This window comes from Erpetoichthys calabaricus, chromosome 3 (assembly GCF_900747795.2).
Source record: "Erpetoichthys calabaricus chromosome 3, fErpCal1.3, whole genome shotgun sequence".
In the NCBI taxonomy this organism is placed as follows: Eukaryota; Metazoa; Chordata; class Cladistia; order Polypteriformes; family Polypteridae; genus Erpetoichthys; species Erpetoichthys calabaricus.
This window is the reverse complement of record NC_041396.2, coordinates 104,342,864-104,357,610: the sequence shown is the minus strand read 5'-3', so window position 1 is coordinate 104,357,610 and position 14,747 is coordinate 104,342,864. Positions and strand designations below refer to the sequence as shown.

The following is a 14,747-nucleotide window of genomic DNA, read 5'->3' as shown; positions in this document are numbered from 1 at the left end:
GGTCACACAAAGGGCTTAGTTTAAAAAAAAAAAAAAAACTTTGATGTTATACTGACAACACACTTGCTGTATTCCTCTAAGCAAACATTGCAACTGAGCAACAAGTGACAATTTTTAACACACATTTAATTAAGGGTGTGAAGCACAATCATAAGATTTTTACCATAGCTTGTTTATTGTTGTTCTATTTTGCTATTTAGAGACAACATATTAACTGTGGTTTGAGTCGAAGTTTGTACTTGCCTAATGTCAATTCAAAATGACACCTTTAATTGGCCAACTAAAAACATTATAATATTCAAGATTTCAAGGCAACTTAGTCCCCTTCTTCAGGCAGATGTAATCATTGTAATCATTTTGCTCGACTTCTCTTTACATCCATAATGGCTAACATGGTACAACATCCTAGTACTAATGTCAATTCAAAAGACTTTTGGTGGCTACTGCACTTTATTTGCTAAGCTGTTCTCTTCACTGCAGTCTTTGTTTTCTCAAATTGTACTCTATAACAATAACTACAGACTAAATAGTCAGCTGATATTCTATATGATTTTGATTACTTGCTTACCATGCATTCCCTGCCATAATGTCAATTTTTGCATATTTTAGTGTATAAAATACACAGCACATCTTCTGTGATGTGTACTACGAGTGGAACAGGCTGAGATAATTGTGGTCAACAATTTTTACTAGCAATCTAAAAGCTGTAATTAGTACAGTGCATTTCTTGTAATAAAAATATATACACATATACACACACACACACCCATAGTTAATATTTTTTTGATAAATAAAATATGTTTTACTGCTATGTATTTTCTGTTTATACTTTCCAATTCACAGTAAGGACATTGACTACTTTAATTCATTTTTTGTTTTACTTTTGCTGGAATAGTTTCCATGTAAGATCCTTTTACTTTAGTATATTTTGGTCTATAATAGTAATAGTAGTAACTCTACTTGAGCAGATTTTTTTTAGTCCTTTTTCCAACTCAGGTTATGCATATAGTGTTTATCCTTGCGGTATATTTTTATGCCACATATATATTTCATTTATGTAAAAAAAATTTTCAGTAAATAAAACATACTAAAAGGGATTGCTGGCTGCTCTCATTTGTAACCGCACTGTTTTGTTGGCACTCAATTGTTTTAGGTGTTTATTTTGTGCTACCTTAATATTATGATTAGCGACAGAATTGGCAATGTTTTTTCTTCAGTTAGCTATGTACGGTAATCAATCCACTTAAGGCAAGGATGTTTTAAAACTGAACAATAACATTCTGTTCTCTAAGCAAAAATTAATGTGAATCAACTTTATTTTTTTTCATCACTTCTGAAGGACGACAAATAACTACTGCATTCTGAAGATAATGGCTCCTCAAAGACAGGGATAAAACCCCTGTCATATTAAATAAAATGCATGTGGGGAATATAAAAATAAGATGCATCACACAAAGTTTTATCATGGCTACCAACAATGAAAAAAGTAACTAATTTAACTACTCTAGTGTGTTGTTAATACTACACTCACAACACAAAATATTATCCAAAGCCTCCCTTTCAGAATCAGCTTTGAACAGCAGCTATTCTGTTAGGAAACTCTCCTCCTCTTACAAATACAGGTGGGAGCCAGCTGTACAAATCAAGATAACTAAGACTGGCAGAAAAACAAGCAACTAGTAAGCTGTCCAGACAAGTAAGGCATATTTTCCTCAATCCATGACTGACAAAAAGGGTGTTCAAGAACACAAATGAGCCTGGGACTGCAGCAGTACTCCATGTGAAATGACTGTCTTGTCACCCACCTTCTTTTCCACCTTGCTATGTGGAAACTAGAAACTGGGGACTAAGACAAGAAGGGAATGTGAAACTGCATCTGTCACTTTTTTTTAAAATTTTGTGCGTCTCACAAGAAAGTTGTCAAGCACTCACTCATAAGGTGTTTTCGCACAAGAATTGGGGGATGATTTGGTACTTTGTTTCAGTTTTCATAGCATTTCACATTGCAAACATTCAAGCAAATTATACATATCATTATACACCCTATGGCCATGTCATGAACTTCTTTCATAGGACAAAAATATTTTTTCAGTAAATAAATATCATGGAGGGTCAAAAACAATTGTGTTTCTGCACTGCTGCATTTTCCCTGATTATTTGATTTATTTACTAAACACAGCTGTTTGAGCAAAACTCCTATTATCAAACAAGTGGAACGCAACTTGAAAATTATGTGCTACTATGCTTGGTACAAAAAAGACACATTTGAAGTAAGTGTGTGTTTAAAAGAAAGCCAGCTCTGCTCAGGGCATGTGCTTCAGTTTTATGACAGCAGATGTAGTAGGTAAGCTTCACGTAAATATATGATGTTCTTCATTTACTTTCCAGTAGCCACTGTATGAACATAACCTCAATTTAGTTTATCTCAAGTTACATGTCTACTGTCTCAACTCCTGGATAAATTTGTTAGTAACATGTGTACATTGATAGGATGCCCGCCTCACCCGCATGCACACTAAGTGTAAGATTAGTGTGTTTGTTAATTGTTCTTACAGGGCACTGCTGTTTAATTTTTTTTTTGCTACCTCTGTATGTGTTTTGATCAACACGTGTAAACAAGTGGATTAACAGCTACTTTCTGATCCTGCACGCAAGAGAAGAGGTATGCTTGAAACAGGTGCTTGGCTTGCTCTGATTGACTGGTAATTATGGAAGTTGTTTTATGTGAAATATATGACATTTGTACCCATGTGTATTTTTATTTGTACCTTTTTATTAATGCTCCATGTTAACCCTCAACTTATTATGATGTGAATGGGATCCTTAATTACTGTCAGCAGACGCTTAGTTATGACTGCTACAGCACACAGAGTTTCACTTATAAAGTACAGAATTTCATGTAGATCGGACCCATGTCAGATCACATTTATACCTTATGCAAACCACTCCAGGGTTTGGTACTGCATCGAGATCACGCTTTCCAAGTTTAGTGAAAATCGTACCAGAGTTAAACAAAAAAATAAATAAATGTTGTAAAAACCAGACAGCTCACTCTAAATTCAAAATAAAAAAAATAAAAAAAGGTTAAGAAATGATCTAAAGTGAAACCTAGTTCCGTTTTGTTTAAATGCATCTCTTACAATACTAGCACCAGTTATTTCCTTGCTACCAAAATATTTATTTTTAAAAAATGACTACAGCAACCTGTAATTTATCAATACAATTTTTAATATTGCATAAAAAAATAGTAAATATTACCTTAACGAATGTACATGGCAAATGAAGGATGTTGTGTACAACAATAGTAGTGCCATAAGCAACAAAACCACACACTTTAAAATGTGACAAAGTGCTAAACAACTGTCTGAAAAGTGACTGTCATCAGTTATTTAGGCAATCTTTGTCATCAGAAGTACTCAAATGAAAGATGTAGTTATTTAATATTATATCCTAAATTTAACAGCATGAAACAGCATAAAATAAAGAAAATAAAAATATATTAAAAGAGACACACTCACTCTCTTCATAACTATTATTAGTACTGGACCTCTTGAGTGTCTGGATTTCCTGGGACAGTACAGACAGTCTGTCTGATTGTGTAGGTGTTTCGTCATCTTCAGGGTCTGGTGATTCTTGCATCATTTCTTCAATTTCCTCAATCACCTTAAGGAAATAAAAAATATAATCCAAAGACCATAAAATATATTGTTGAATGAGTAAAAGGCACAGTGAATGTCTTATGTCGCAAAAATTTAACCATATCCAAGGAAGCAGTAACAAAATAACAATGAGTACAGAAATTATACAGGGCATTTTGTTCCTTTATACAGCATTGTACATTTGTTCAATGCATCTCTCACCTTGTGTTGTATCTCAAGGACTTAGGCTTAAAATCATAGTTTTATATCAACAACACTAGTATAACTGAACAATTGCACATCAGACCAAATTTTCAAAATGTAGCATTTAAGCTGTCATATATACATTTGAAGAAAAGTGCAATTTGAATATGGAAATCTCAGAGCGAAAGGTCAGTCCTGGATTGAAGCAGTGACTGTAGATTTTTGTTCCAATCCATTTGCTTAGTTAGAAGCCAATCCTTGCTGATATCAAAACTTGCTTGTTTTCATTTTGCCATTTCATGTCATTTTTAAATTAGTAGTATATTATAGCAGCCAAAAATGCTGCTTGTGCATTAATTGGTTTAGCAGCAATAATTAGCTTTTAATTAAGGAACTGGGTTGGAATAAAAATCTGCAGCTTGGTACATGGCATCTACTCAAATCTGATGGAATGATGACTGTTCAGATATTGATAGTATGATTTATCATGCTGTACGTTGAAGAAAAGAACTTACTGGCAAATACACTTCATGTTTTAATATGATAATACCCCAAAAACACAATTATGATCTACCTGGAGTGTATGTCTGCAGATGGAACACTAACAATATTAGACCTGGCCACCTCAGAGCTCCATCCTAAACATAACTGAAGCTGTATGAAAGCACATGGATGGAGAAAAGAATAAAAAGTAGCTCAAGTCAAAACAGTTACGGAAAATCTTCCTAAAAGCCTGGAACACTTATACATTAACAAATCATTTTTTAATAAACTAGATTCAATCATGATCTCATTTATTGGGAATTCAAAACATCCATGCATCTAAAGGGTGACCCTACAAAGACCTAAAGCAGAACGTGGCATGGCTCTTTCAATTTTATTGCTGGCCAGCAAATACAAAAGCTATAAAAACCTCAACATTGACACAAACGCACAAGCTTGGTCCGCAATAGAAATAAAATCCTGCAGTACTTCTTTATATTCCTTGCTTTGTACCCCAATAAATACAAGTTATCTTTAATATACTAACAACCCAACTGTCAAAATATGGAACCAATGTAGGAAGCACTTCAAGACAGAGAAGCTTTTATCTGTGGCACCTTCTACACAGTAACCTTTTTCCACCCTTTCAAACTTACAGTTTTTAATTTTGAAAACATATGGGATTAAATCATTTAGAGATTTGCACATAGATAATGCTTTTGCATCCTATGAACAATTACACTTCAAATTTAACTTCCCATCAACACAATTTTTCCACTATTTCCAAATTAGAAACTTTGCTAAACGAAACCCACCCAATTTTCCTCACCTCCCACCTATTTCTATTCCAGAAGAAATATCGACCTGTCTTGAAGACTCAGACAGCATTATTATAATATATAAAAACATGTTGAAGTCCCTTCCTTTCAAAGATCCCCGAGTACAAAGATAAAAGGTTCTCTTACTCAGTGTTTCAGAAAAGGAGACCAAGGCAGCCATACACTGAATTCACTCTACCTCCACATACGCAAAGTATACAATTATTCAACTTAAAATCTTTCATCAAGCACATCTATCTTGTTTAAAATTGTCCAAAATGTTTTCAGGGCAAGATTCAACCTGCAAATGTTGCAGTCGAGCTCCACTCTCACTGTGTCACATGTTTTGGGTGTGCACCAAATTAACATCTTTCTGGACCAAAATCTTTAAATGCCTATCAGAGAGCCTTGGTGTCACAATCACTACTAATCCATTAACAGTTGTGTTTGGTGTACTGCCAGGTGGGCTTAAAGTAGAGAAGGACAAACAAACTGTTATTGCCTAGTACGTAGACTTAACTTGATCAACTGGAAGAATCCTAGCCCACCTCATTTAAGTCAGTGGATAACTGATATTATATAGATATTATATACAGTACATTTTGACATGTGAGTTCCTGTCTTGCACCCCAAAACACGAGGCTGAGTCTCAGTACTTTAGCAAAACCAGCTTTTATTCAGCTTGAAACAGGAACAACATGGTTATATATTGTAACGGGATCTACCGCTCTCCTATACATAGACACAGCAATCAGGCAGGGTTGTGGCCAAGTAATACTGTTCCCTGCATTTATAATGTTCCTTGCATCACTCATCGGGCGACAGATGAGTTGTGCAAGGAGGCGGTGAGCTTACAGTTGCCTCTGTGGCACTGTGAGCCTGTGGGGCACTGCAAACCTGTGGTTGCCTCAGTGGCGGACAAGCAACCCTCGACAGATGCGTCAATCGCGCTTCACCATGTTGCCTCATTGAGGAGGGTCTCAAAAGAGTTTAAAAAAATCTCACAATATGAACTTTTCACAATTCAGAAATTAAACAAAAATGGTGACAATGAGAAAACATCAAACAATTTTAGCAATGTCTGCATAACCACAGGATTAATTTTCTCTTTTATGGGCTGTAGTTTTTAATCATGTAAAGACGTTGTAACCAGAGTTTAAAGACAACCACTTAATACTATGATTTTTTAGCCTAATTATGTTTACCATACATACAGTTTTCTAGCTGAAGCAAAGACATTTCTTTCAGGCAGGGACTTTAAGTGATTAGAGCAGATGCACTGTTCACAGATAATGAAAGAATGTGATATATTGAAGTCTTAGACTCATCTATACATATCACATGCAAATAGCTCACAAAATGTGCTAAACTGGTAGTAATCCATACATGGTATTGGTCAGTGGAAAGTAAACATATATAAGGCCTCTCAGGATGCCTGAAAGTCAGAAGCACCTCAGCAACGATGTGATGTCAAGTCTGTACCGAGAACAATGCTTCCACTTAACCAAAAGATGGAACCACAACTGTCAAAAATATCACTGAAAAACTCAAAGACAACTGCACTGTTCTAACGGCTTCTCTCTGGCATATTTGTACATATAAAAAAGGATTATACTGCAATGTATATTAGAAATGAAAGCTACATTTTAAAGCAAGTAAAATATATACTTTCTTTTGTACCATATTACTCTTGCCTTAATATATTCAGTGAAAGGGATATACTTGTTGATTCAAATTATTAGCTGCAGTTCTGAAAGAACACATGTACCCCCTGTTGGACACAGATATGCAGCATTCCAAGATTAAATTTGAACTCTAGAAAAGTGGTATGATCAGACCCACAGCTTCCAAGGTGACAGGTAGAACTACTGGGATCTTGTGACCAACACTTTGCCTTAACCAGCAATTAACAATAACATTGAGTACACAAAGTTAAGGATTGTTTAGGCAAGTAAACAAATGTATTAGTTAAAAAAAAAATTCTGTGATGCAACTCTTAAGATCCAGCCAAAAAAAAAAAAAAGGCAATAACCCATACACCGCTCAATTTGCCAATGCAGTAGGTCAGAGATGCCATTGTAAATGTTCCACAAGTAAGTGATCAATTCCTTATTACGTATTACAGTACTCACAAAAGCACTACTTAGTATATAGCTTTCAAAATGCAGACTCTTCTAGAACAGCGAGAATTGTACCTGTTCTGCAGTAAATAAGGGCTCATCATTTATACAGGATACAATGATGGAATGCATATCCAGCTGTTCCCTCAGCTCCTCATCATCTGATAGGTCTAGATTTATGTTGTCATTTTTCTGTGAAATCAAGGAAAGAATATTGTTAAAAAAGTATTATTCTGATAATATTTAGTTAATGATATATGATATAATGAAAACAGGTATAAGCAAAAGAATTTGTCAACATATTTAAGATCACACCCTATACAAAGACTGTACAAAAGAAATTCATCAGACAAAAAAATATGCAAATTGAAAAATGAAATGCCAGATTTTCATTGCAGATAAATGTGTATCACAGTCAGAAGTGACATTTGTCTATGACTGTAAATGGAATGTACCCTTCTATGTCAGCAGTCAGTCTAATGCTCCCAACTGTGCTCATTTTTCCAGACATGTCCTCATTTTTAATGCACCATGGACTGTCCAAAAGGAATTTATAAAATTTAGAAAATATCTGGAATTTTGGTTCCTAAAATTTGAAAATCTCCATATCCTTATCATTGGTAAAAATTGAAAGCCATACACCAATCAACATTTGCAGAAGTTATGCGCGCACATTTTTCCCCAGAATTTTCACTTCTATTCTGATAGTAAACAATGCAGATTTGACAAGAATAGCCAATATATGTCCAACTTGGCTTTTTCACTTCATCTTTTGAATTCAGTTTTACTTCTTGGTGAGTAGACAGTTCATTATGAATGTTGTTCTTTTCTTTAATTATTTGTAATCCTAATTCACCATTCATTTTCCAACCCGCTGAATCCGAACACAGGGTCACGGGGGTCTGCTGGAGCCAATCCCAGCCAACACTGGGCACAAGGCAGGAACCAATCCTGGGCAGGGTGCCAACCCACCGCAGTAATTCACCATAACTAAGTGAATTTATTCAAAATCGAAATTACAATTTCACGTTTTCTATGTGAGATCTTATTTTCAATTCTTCTTTCAGCAGCTTGGTTAAACAAGAAATTTCATACATCCAGGTACAGTCCCTCATATTTAAGTGCGAGTAAGTACTGATTTGTAATATGTTAATGGAAGATATTGTTATTACCTCGTGTTGTTCCAAAATAAATGTATATTTGTAAATGAATAAGTCAACTATTAAAGTTTCAGTTCATAAAAAAAAAACACACATTTATTCTGTCATATAAATGCAATATCTTTTAGTTATCAGTTGATCAAGTAATAAGTCACCTCTTCAAGTAATTTAGTATTTTCATAATTCTTTCATTTACATAACTTCAGGAATACCCATTATGCCAAAAAGAAAGTGCAAGTTCACAAACTACTTGAACAACAAATATCCTTGTTTTCAAAAGGGCAGAACAGATTCAATTGAGGGGCTAATGCTCACAAAATTCAATTTTAGTATCATGCTATGTAAAGATTTCTATACATATTTATCTAAGAACCCAGATTTACTGAGAATAAAATAGCTTCAGTAGAAAAACATAAAAGAATGTAGATATATGCAAATAAACTAAATTGAAAAAAGTAAAATTATTTGTATTTTACTAGAAGTGTATTTACCATGTGTATTATTTTTTATAGGTTTATGACAGTTAAGCTATCCAAATAAGAATGGAAGGAATTAATTCTGTTAATTTAAGAAGCTTGACATATTCAAAATATTTAATTGGTTATTAGTTTTCCAGTGACTGCCACTGTGGTCATCATACCATACAGTAATTGTAGTGATAAACTGCCGCTAATGGTTTATATCATTTAAAAAAAACCATAAGACAGTATTAAGGGTGTATTACGGCATCATAGGGAAAGGTGTCCTCAAAAGTCCACATTTTTCGACCCAAATGTCCTCATTTCCAGAGAAAGAGAGTTGGCAGCCCTACTAATGTTGGACTAAAATTACAATTCTCCATGGAGTTTGCTCAGGAGCGTAGCAATTTTATTTGTTTACAGATTTAAAAATATGCATGGCCAAAACCTTTCCTCTATAAAAAAAAGACAAAAGTAGTTATTTAAACTGAAGGAACAAGCACAGACAGGCAGAAAGCATACAAACATCTTTTTATAAATCATACCAAACAATGAATTGACAATACCAACATTAAACGGAAATACAACTCTTTATAAGGAGTGGTAACTGCCAGGGAAATAACAACACTGTACAATATTATCCTATTAACTAGGTCAAGATATAATATATGTTTATGGTAATAACATTTTTTTTTTTGTAATTCAGTTATACAATAAGCAATACCCACTGTACATAATTGCTAAAGTGTTATAATCTTCATGTTTTCTAAAATGAAAGCTAATTCAATGCACTTTAATGAGAAAGTTAGGGGATTATGGGCTGAGATCTTCTCTTGGGGGAAGAAAATAATATTTTTGGTTTGAGTTTTAATTCTAAACTTAGTCACAAATAACTGAGATGCTAAGGAGCCAGAAGACATAGAAGACACAGTTCTTCATGCCAGTAGCAGCATTGGACTTACACTAGTCAGACTGCAATGCTTTAGCCTCTACATACATGAAAAAACTAGACATTTTAGGGTAAAATATACACTCTTCGACATTCCAGTGAATGAAAAAAAGTGTTTCAGTAATAACAAATTACATTTTCAAAACCCTTTTATTGGTCCAGTCACAGTGCAGTTAGTGTTTGCATGTTGTCCCCATGTCTATAAAAGGTTTTTGTTAAAGCATACTGTGATTTACTTTTTAACTTTGAATAGTTTTTGAGTATCTGATGCCAGGGTAAAGGTGGTGGCAAAGCATGAAATTTTATTCAGTATTTCAGCTCTGTCAAACTTTTCAAACATTCTCACTTGAGGCAAAACAATCTAAAGCTACCATAAATTAAACCTGTTCCCAGAACACAAAATACAGTATTTTTAACAGAAACAAACCAAAAAATCCATAAGACAATAAGAAAACAACCACATATATATTATTTCCCAAGGGAAATTCTCAACAGCTTACACCAACATACTTGCAAAAAGTTAAAGGGATACAAATACTGTAGAAATAATGATCCCAAGTCAAAAAGCTACTCCAACTAATGTCAGAATCAAACTGAAGCAAGGGGGCATTTACTGTTCTGCATACATAAGGTGCAGAATTGTTTTTCCTTCAATTTGTTTTCTTTTTGAAAGACACCATGTGGTATAATTTCTCTGCATTATATAATAAGGCAAAATATGTTGTAAATACTCCTTTTTATCAGCATTCTAATAAGCATTATTTAAAACATTACAAAGTATACTGTGTTTCAAATTCCAAAGTATATTTCAAATTCCAAAGTATATGCAATGTCTAAATAATCATTCTGAAAATCAAAGACTGACTTAAACATTCAAAACTTACTCCTTTTTCCATTAAATTCAGAGTTGGTAGGTGAAGTGAGCGAGTATGAGAAGTCTTCCAATCCACTGGCATCACATTACCATAATTATCTGTTAATGCATTCCAAATTCTATAAGGAAAAAAAAAAATCTAAATGATATACATTTTCAGTGAAAGAGGGAAAAGTATTATTTCATGGATGACAAAATCTTAATCTCTAAACTAAGTAATATTTCATAAATGTCAAGAAATATATACAATACATTTGTATTTAATACCCATTTGTAGTAGAACGGCAAGATAAGAATTCTGGTGAAGAAGATACTACTCCACCCAAAAATGATTTTCTTTATGTGTTATATATCCCATATAGTTTATAGTGGTGGTTGAGAAAACATTTAAATCTTATATTTTTGTGGTGAAAGTACATTAAAAAAAAAAAAAAAAAAAAAAAAATTCTGATAGAACAAGATCCAACACTGGACAGCAGAAAACTATTTGAAAAACGTCCATATGGGGAGAAAAAAAAATTATCATACAACATGTGTCACATAATTCATGTATTTTTTGCTAAAAGTGTAATGCGAACTGTACGTATGGAAAATTCAACATAAAATATGAACTACAAGGGCACATTCCTATATTACTGGGCTTATAAACTGAAGATCTGCCTTCTCCTCCTCATTCACTGGTCAAGAAAACAGTCTTCATTTCAAAAGCACAGCATCATGGGAATAAGCCTTTCCTGATTATGCTTTACAGTGATCCCTCGCTATATCGCGCTTCGCCCTTCGCGGCTTCACTCTATCGCGGATTTTATATGTAAGCATATTTAAATATATATCGCGGATTTTTTGCTGGTTCGTGGATTTCTGAGGACAATGGGTCTTTTAATTTCTGGTACATGCTTCCTCAGTTGGTTTGCCCAGTTGATTTCATACAAGGGACGCTATTGGCAGATGGCTGAGAAGCTACCCAACTTACTTTTCTCTTTCTCTCTCTTGCGCTTTCTCTGATCCTGACGTTGAGGGTGTGAGCAGGGGGGCTGTTCGCACACCTAGACGATACGGACGCTCGTCTAAAAATGCTGAAAGATTACCTTCACGTTGCTATCTTTTGTGCAGCTGCTTCCTGAAACGGCATGCTGCACGGTGCTTCGCATACTTAAAAGCTCGAAGGGCACGTATTGATTTTTGCATGTTTGTTTTTCTCTGTCTCTCTCTCTCTCTCTCTCTCTCTCTCCCTGCTCCTGACGGAGGGGGTGTGAGCTTCCGCCTTCAACAGCTTTGTGCCGCGGTGCTTCGCATACTTAAAAGCCAAACAGCTCTATTGATTTGTTTGCTTTCTCTGTCTTTATGACAGTCTCTGCTCCTGACGCGCACTCCTTTGAAGGGGAAGATATGTTTGCATTCATTTAATTGTGAGACAGAACTGTCATCTCTGTCTTGTCATGGAGCACAGTTTAAACTTTTGAAAAAGAGACAAATGTTTGTTTGCAGTGTTTAAATAACGTTCCTGTCTCTCTACAACCTCCTGTGTTTCTGCGCAAATCTGTGACCCAAGCATGACAATATAAAAATAACCATATAAACATATGGTTTCTACTTTGCGGATTTTCTTATTTCGCGGGTGGCTCTGGAACGCAACCCCAGCGATGGAGGAGGGATTACTGTACACCGAGTTTTCTTGAAGTATAAATAATATTTTAGCAAAACATGCATGCATTTTACATGTTTGAAGCATATGAATGGAAACAAGTTGTATGAGAAATCTATCCCCCAGGGCCTGGACATTTTTCACATTGTTTGCCATTGTCCAACACTGGTTACTATTGGGTCCTGTTATATCAAAATCTTTGTTACGTACTTTCTCCACAAAAACATTAGATTAAACATTTTTCTCAATCTCCACTACAAAAAACAATGGGGTAAGTAACATATAAAAAAAAAAATATTTTGTGGAGTATTCCTTTAAGGCTATGGAATTTACTTTGGATTATATATGTGTTAAAAACATCAATTTTAGAAAAGATACTAGCAGGTAATCTGTAATTTCATGATAACCAATTGTAGGCTGTAAATATACATCTATTACTGTGACCATTTAAATACTTTATTTTTCAAAAAACAGGTAACAAAAATTACAATTTTAAGGTACAATGATTCTTTATAACCACTACATTATAAGTCATTTAATGTAAGTTACCTAAGCATTTATTATACTGTAAGCCTATAAAAATGAGACAAAATAAACCATAAACAACTTATCTAAAGGAACAAGTACGGCTTTTACTACAGAGCAGCTTATAGCTGGATGATTTTGTATCAGTTTTATGAGATTAAAAATTAGAGTCAAGTGAACAAAAATACTGCCACATTACTTATTGAAATCTCATCAAGGAACTGAAGGGAGGCTTATTTCCTATCCTTCGCCTTCTCCAAATCTTTTGGAAAAAAAAATACACATGAAATTAAAATGGAAAACCACTATTCGCTCAATCCTCACTAATCAGCAGAACTTACTAATACTCGCCAGATAGAAATGAAGAGTGAAATATTCAATAACATCAAAATAATACCCTAAATAAAACATTATGTATAAGTGTAAAAGCAATGTTGGTAAGGTCCCAATAGACAGAACAACAGGAAAAAAATACTTGACTTAAATGTACACTTAATAACAAAGTCAGAGTCAGAATTTTGAGTTTCAAAGGTATAATCAGTGTTCTAATAAACAAGCAAGCATTCTAAACAGATACATAGGAACAACACAAACAGAATCTTCTTAAGGCTACACCAAATCCATAATCCACATTCTATAAGGTGTTAAAGTTCACATGGGAGTGAGGCACTATAAATTTCTAGACAAAGTTTCTGCAGTAATGTAAGCATCAATGCACACTAAATGGCACATTTAACAAAACAGAATTCACAAGGAGTTTACTGAACACAATGAAACCTTCCAAATGGTCATAAACAAAGCATAAAAACTAAGAATAACGAGCTCCTTAAGCCCTATTTGTTGTCAAAAAATTCTAAAAAAAAATTGCAACTCTGACAGCATTACTTAATATGACATACATTGATTTTGAAATTCTTGCATACATCTTTTCAATGGACCAATTCAAATCCGAAACTCTCAGATCAGAAACATCTTGCAAAGTCAAGCATATAGTCTTTTAGTAGTGAAACCACTATTTTAAGCATGAAAGAAGAGGGATTAACTCACAGTTGTAATATAAAGTAGCAGGGTAAACAAACAGAGATTAAAATTCCAAATTAGCAGAGGGGAATTGCTCAAATACAAAGGAAAAAACTAAATCTGCCAAGCTCTGTTTAGTTGCTTATATAAATTCTGCATCATTTACTCTTAAGTGATAAGAATTTCACACATTTTGCTTCTGAAGATTGATGACATGTTCCTTTAATCACAAGGATATGCTATTTATCTTTCAAGATGAGATTATGTTACAGCCCCAGGGATCTCATTATCTTCATTTTCCATTCCACTTAAAGTTTCACTTTATTTCTTAAAATTGTATCAGAATTAATGTATATGACATGATATTAAATACAGGCATGCATATTCAAACTGAAGGATGTTTAGAAAATAGGTGGCTTTTTGTAATACATTTGCAGATGTAAAACATTTAAAATACTTTATGCATTAATGATTAATTTGAACAGAATAATAAAATGATCATCCATCCAATAAATCCAATTTTTCATGATAAGGTGGTAGGTTGCAGGTGTATGTCTCAAGACTTGTAGTAAGACTTGTTATATTTAAACCTGTGTGTGTTAATATAGGATTATTGGATGAGATGCAGCTTCTAAGTGAATAAAATATGCAAACAAAAATGTAGACCTTATAAGGAAAGGCTAACATTACAGTATATTTTGAAGACTATGTTTAACAGGAGTTTAGCAGTTGGGCTAGGCTAGGAAGTGTTTTTGCATAGGATGTCAGCAGTATGCTGGTTGCTGAAAAGAACAGTTTTATGGCTGAAGGAGATTATGCAGCCATAAAGGTGGAAAGTAAATGCAAATGTTTG

General features: G+C 34.1%; 1 protein-coding gene across 2 annotated transcripts in view; it reads right to left on the bottom strand.

Annotated features, from left to right (window-relative positions):
• The window catches only part of fez2b (fasciculation and elongation protein zeta 2b), a 125,769-nt gene that overhangs the window by 50,429 nt on the left and 60,593 nt on the right, over window positions 1-14,747 (bottom strand). For both annotated transcript variants that reach the window (XM_051925589.1, XM_028797257.2), the window contains exons 2-4: window positions 10,715-10,823; window positions 7,339-7,455; window positions 3,519-3,663 (exon numbers count right to left, since the gene is read on the bottom strand). In XM_051925589.1, coding sequence (XP_051781549.1) covers window positions 3,519-3,663; window positions 7,339-7,455; window positions 10,715-10,823 — 371 coding nt within the window. The remainder of the gene's footprint in view (window positions 1-3,518; window positions 3,664-7,338; window positions 7,456-10,714; window positions 10,824-14,747) is intronic.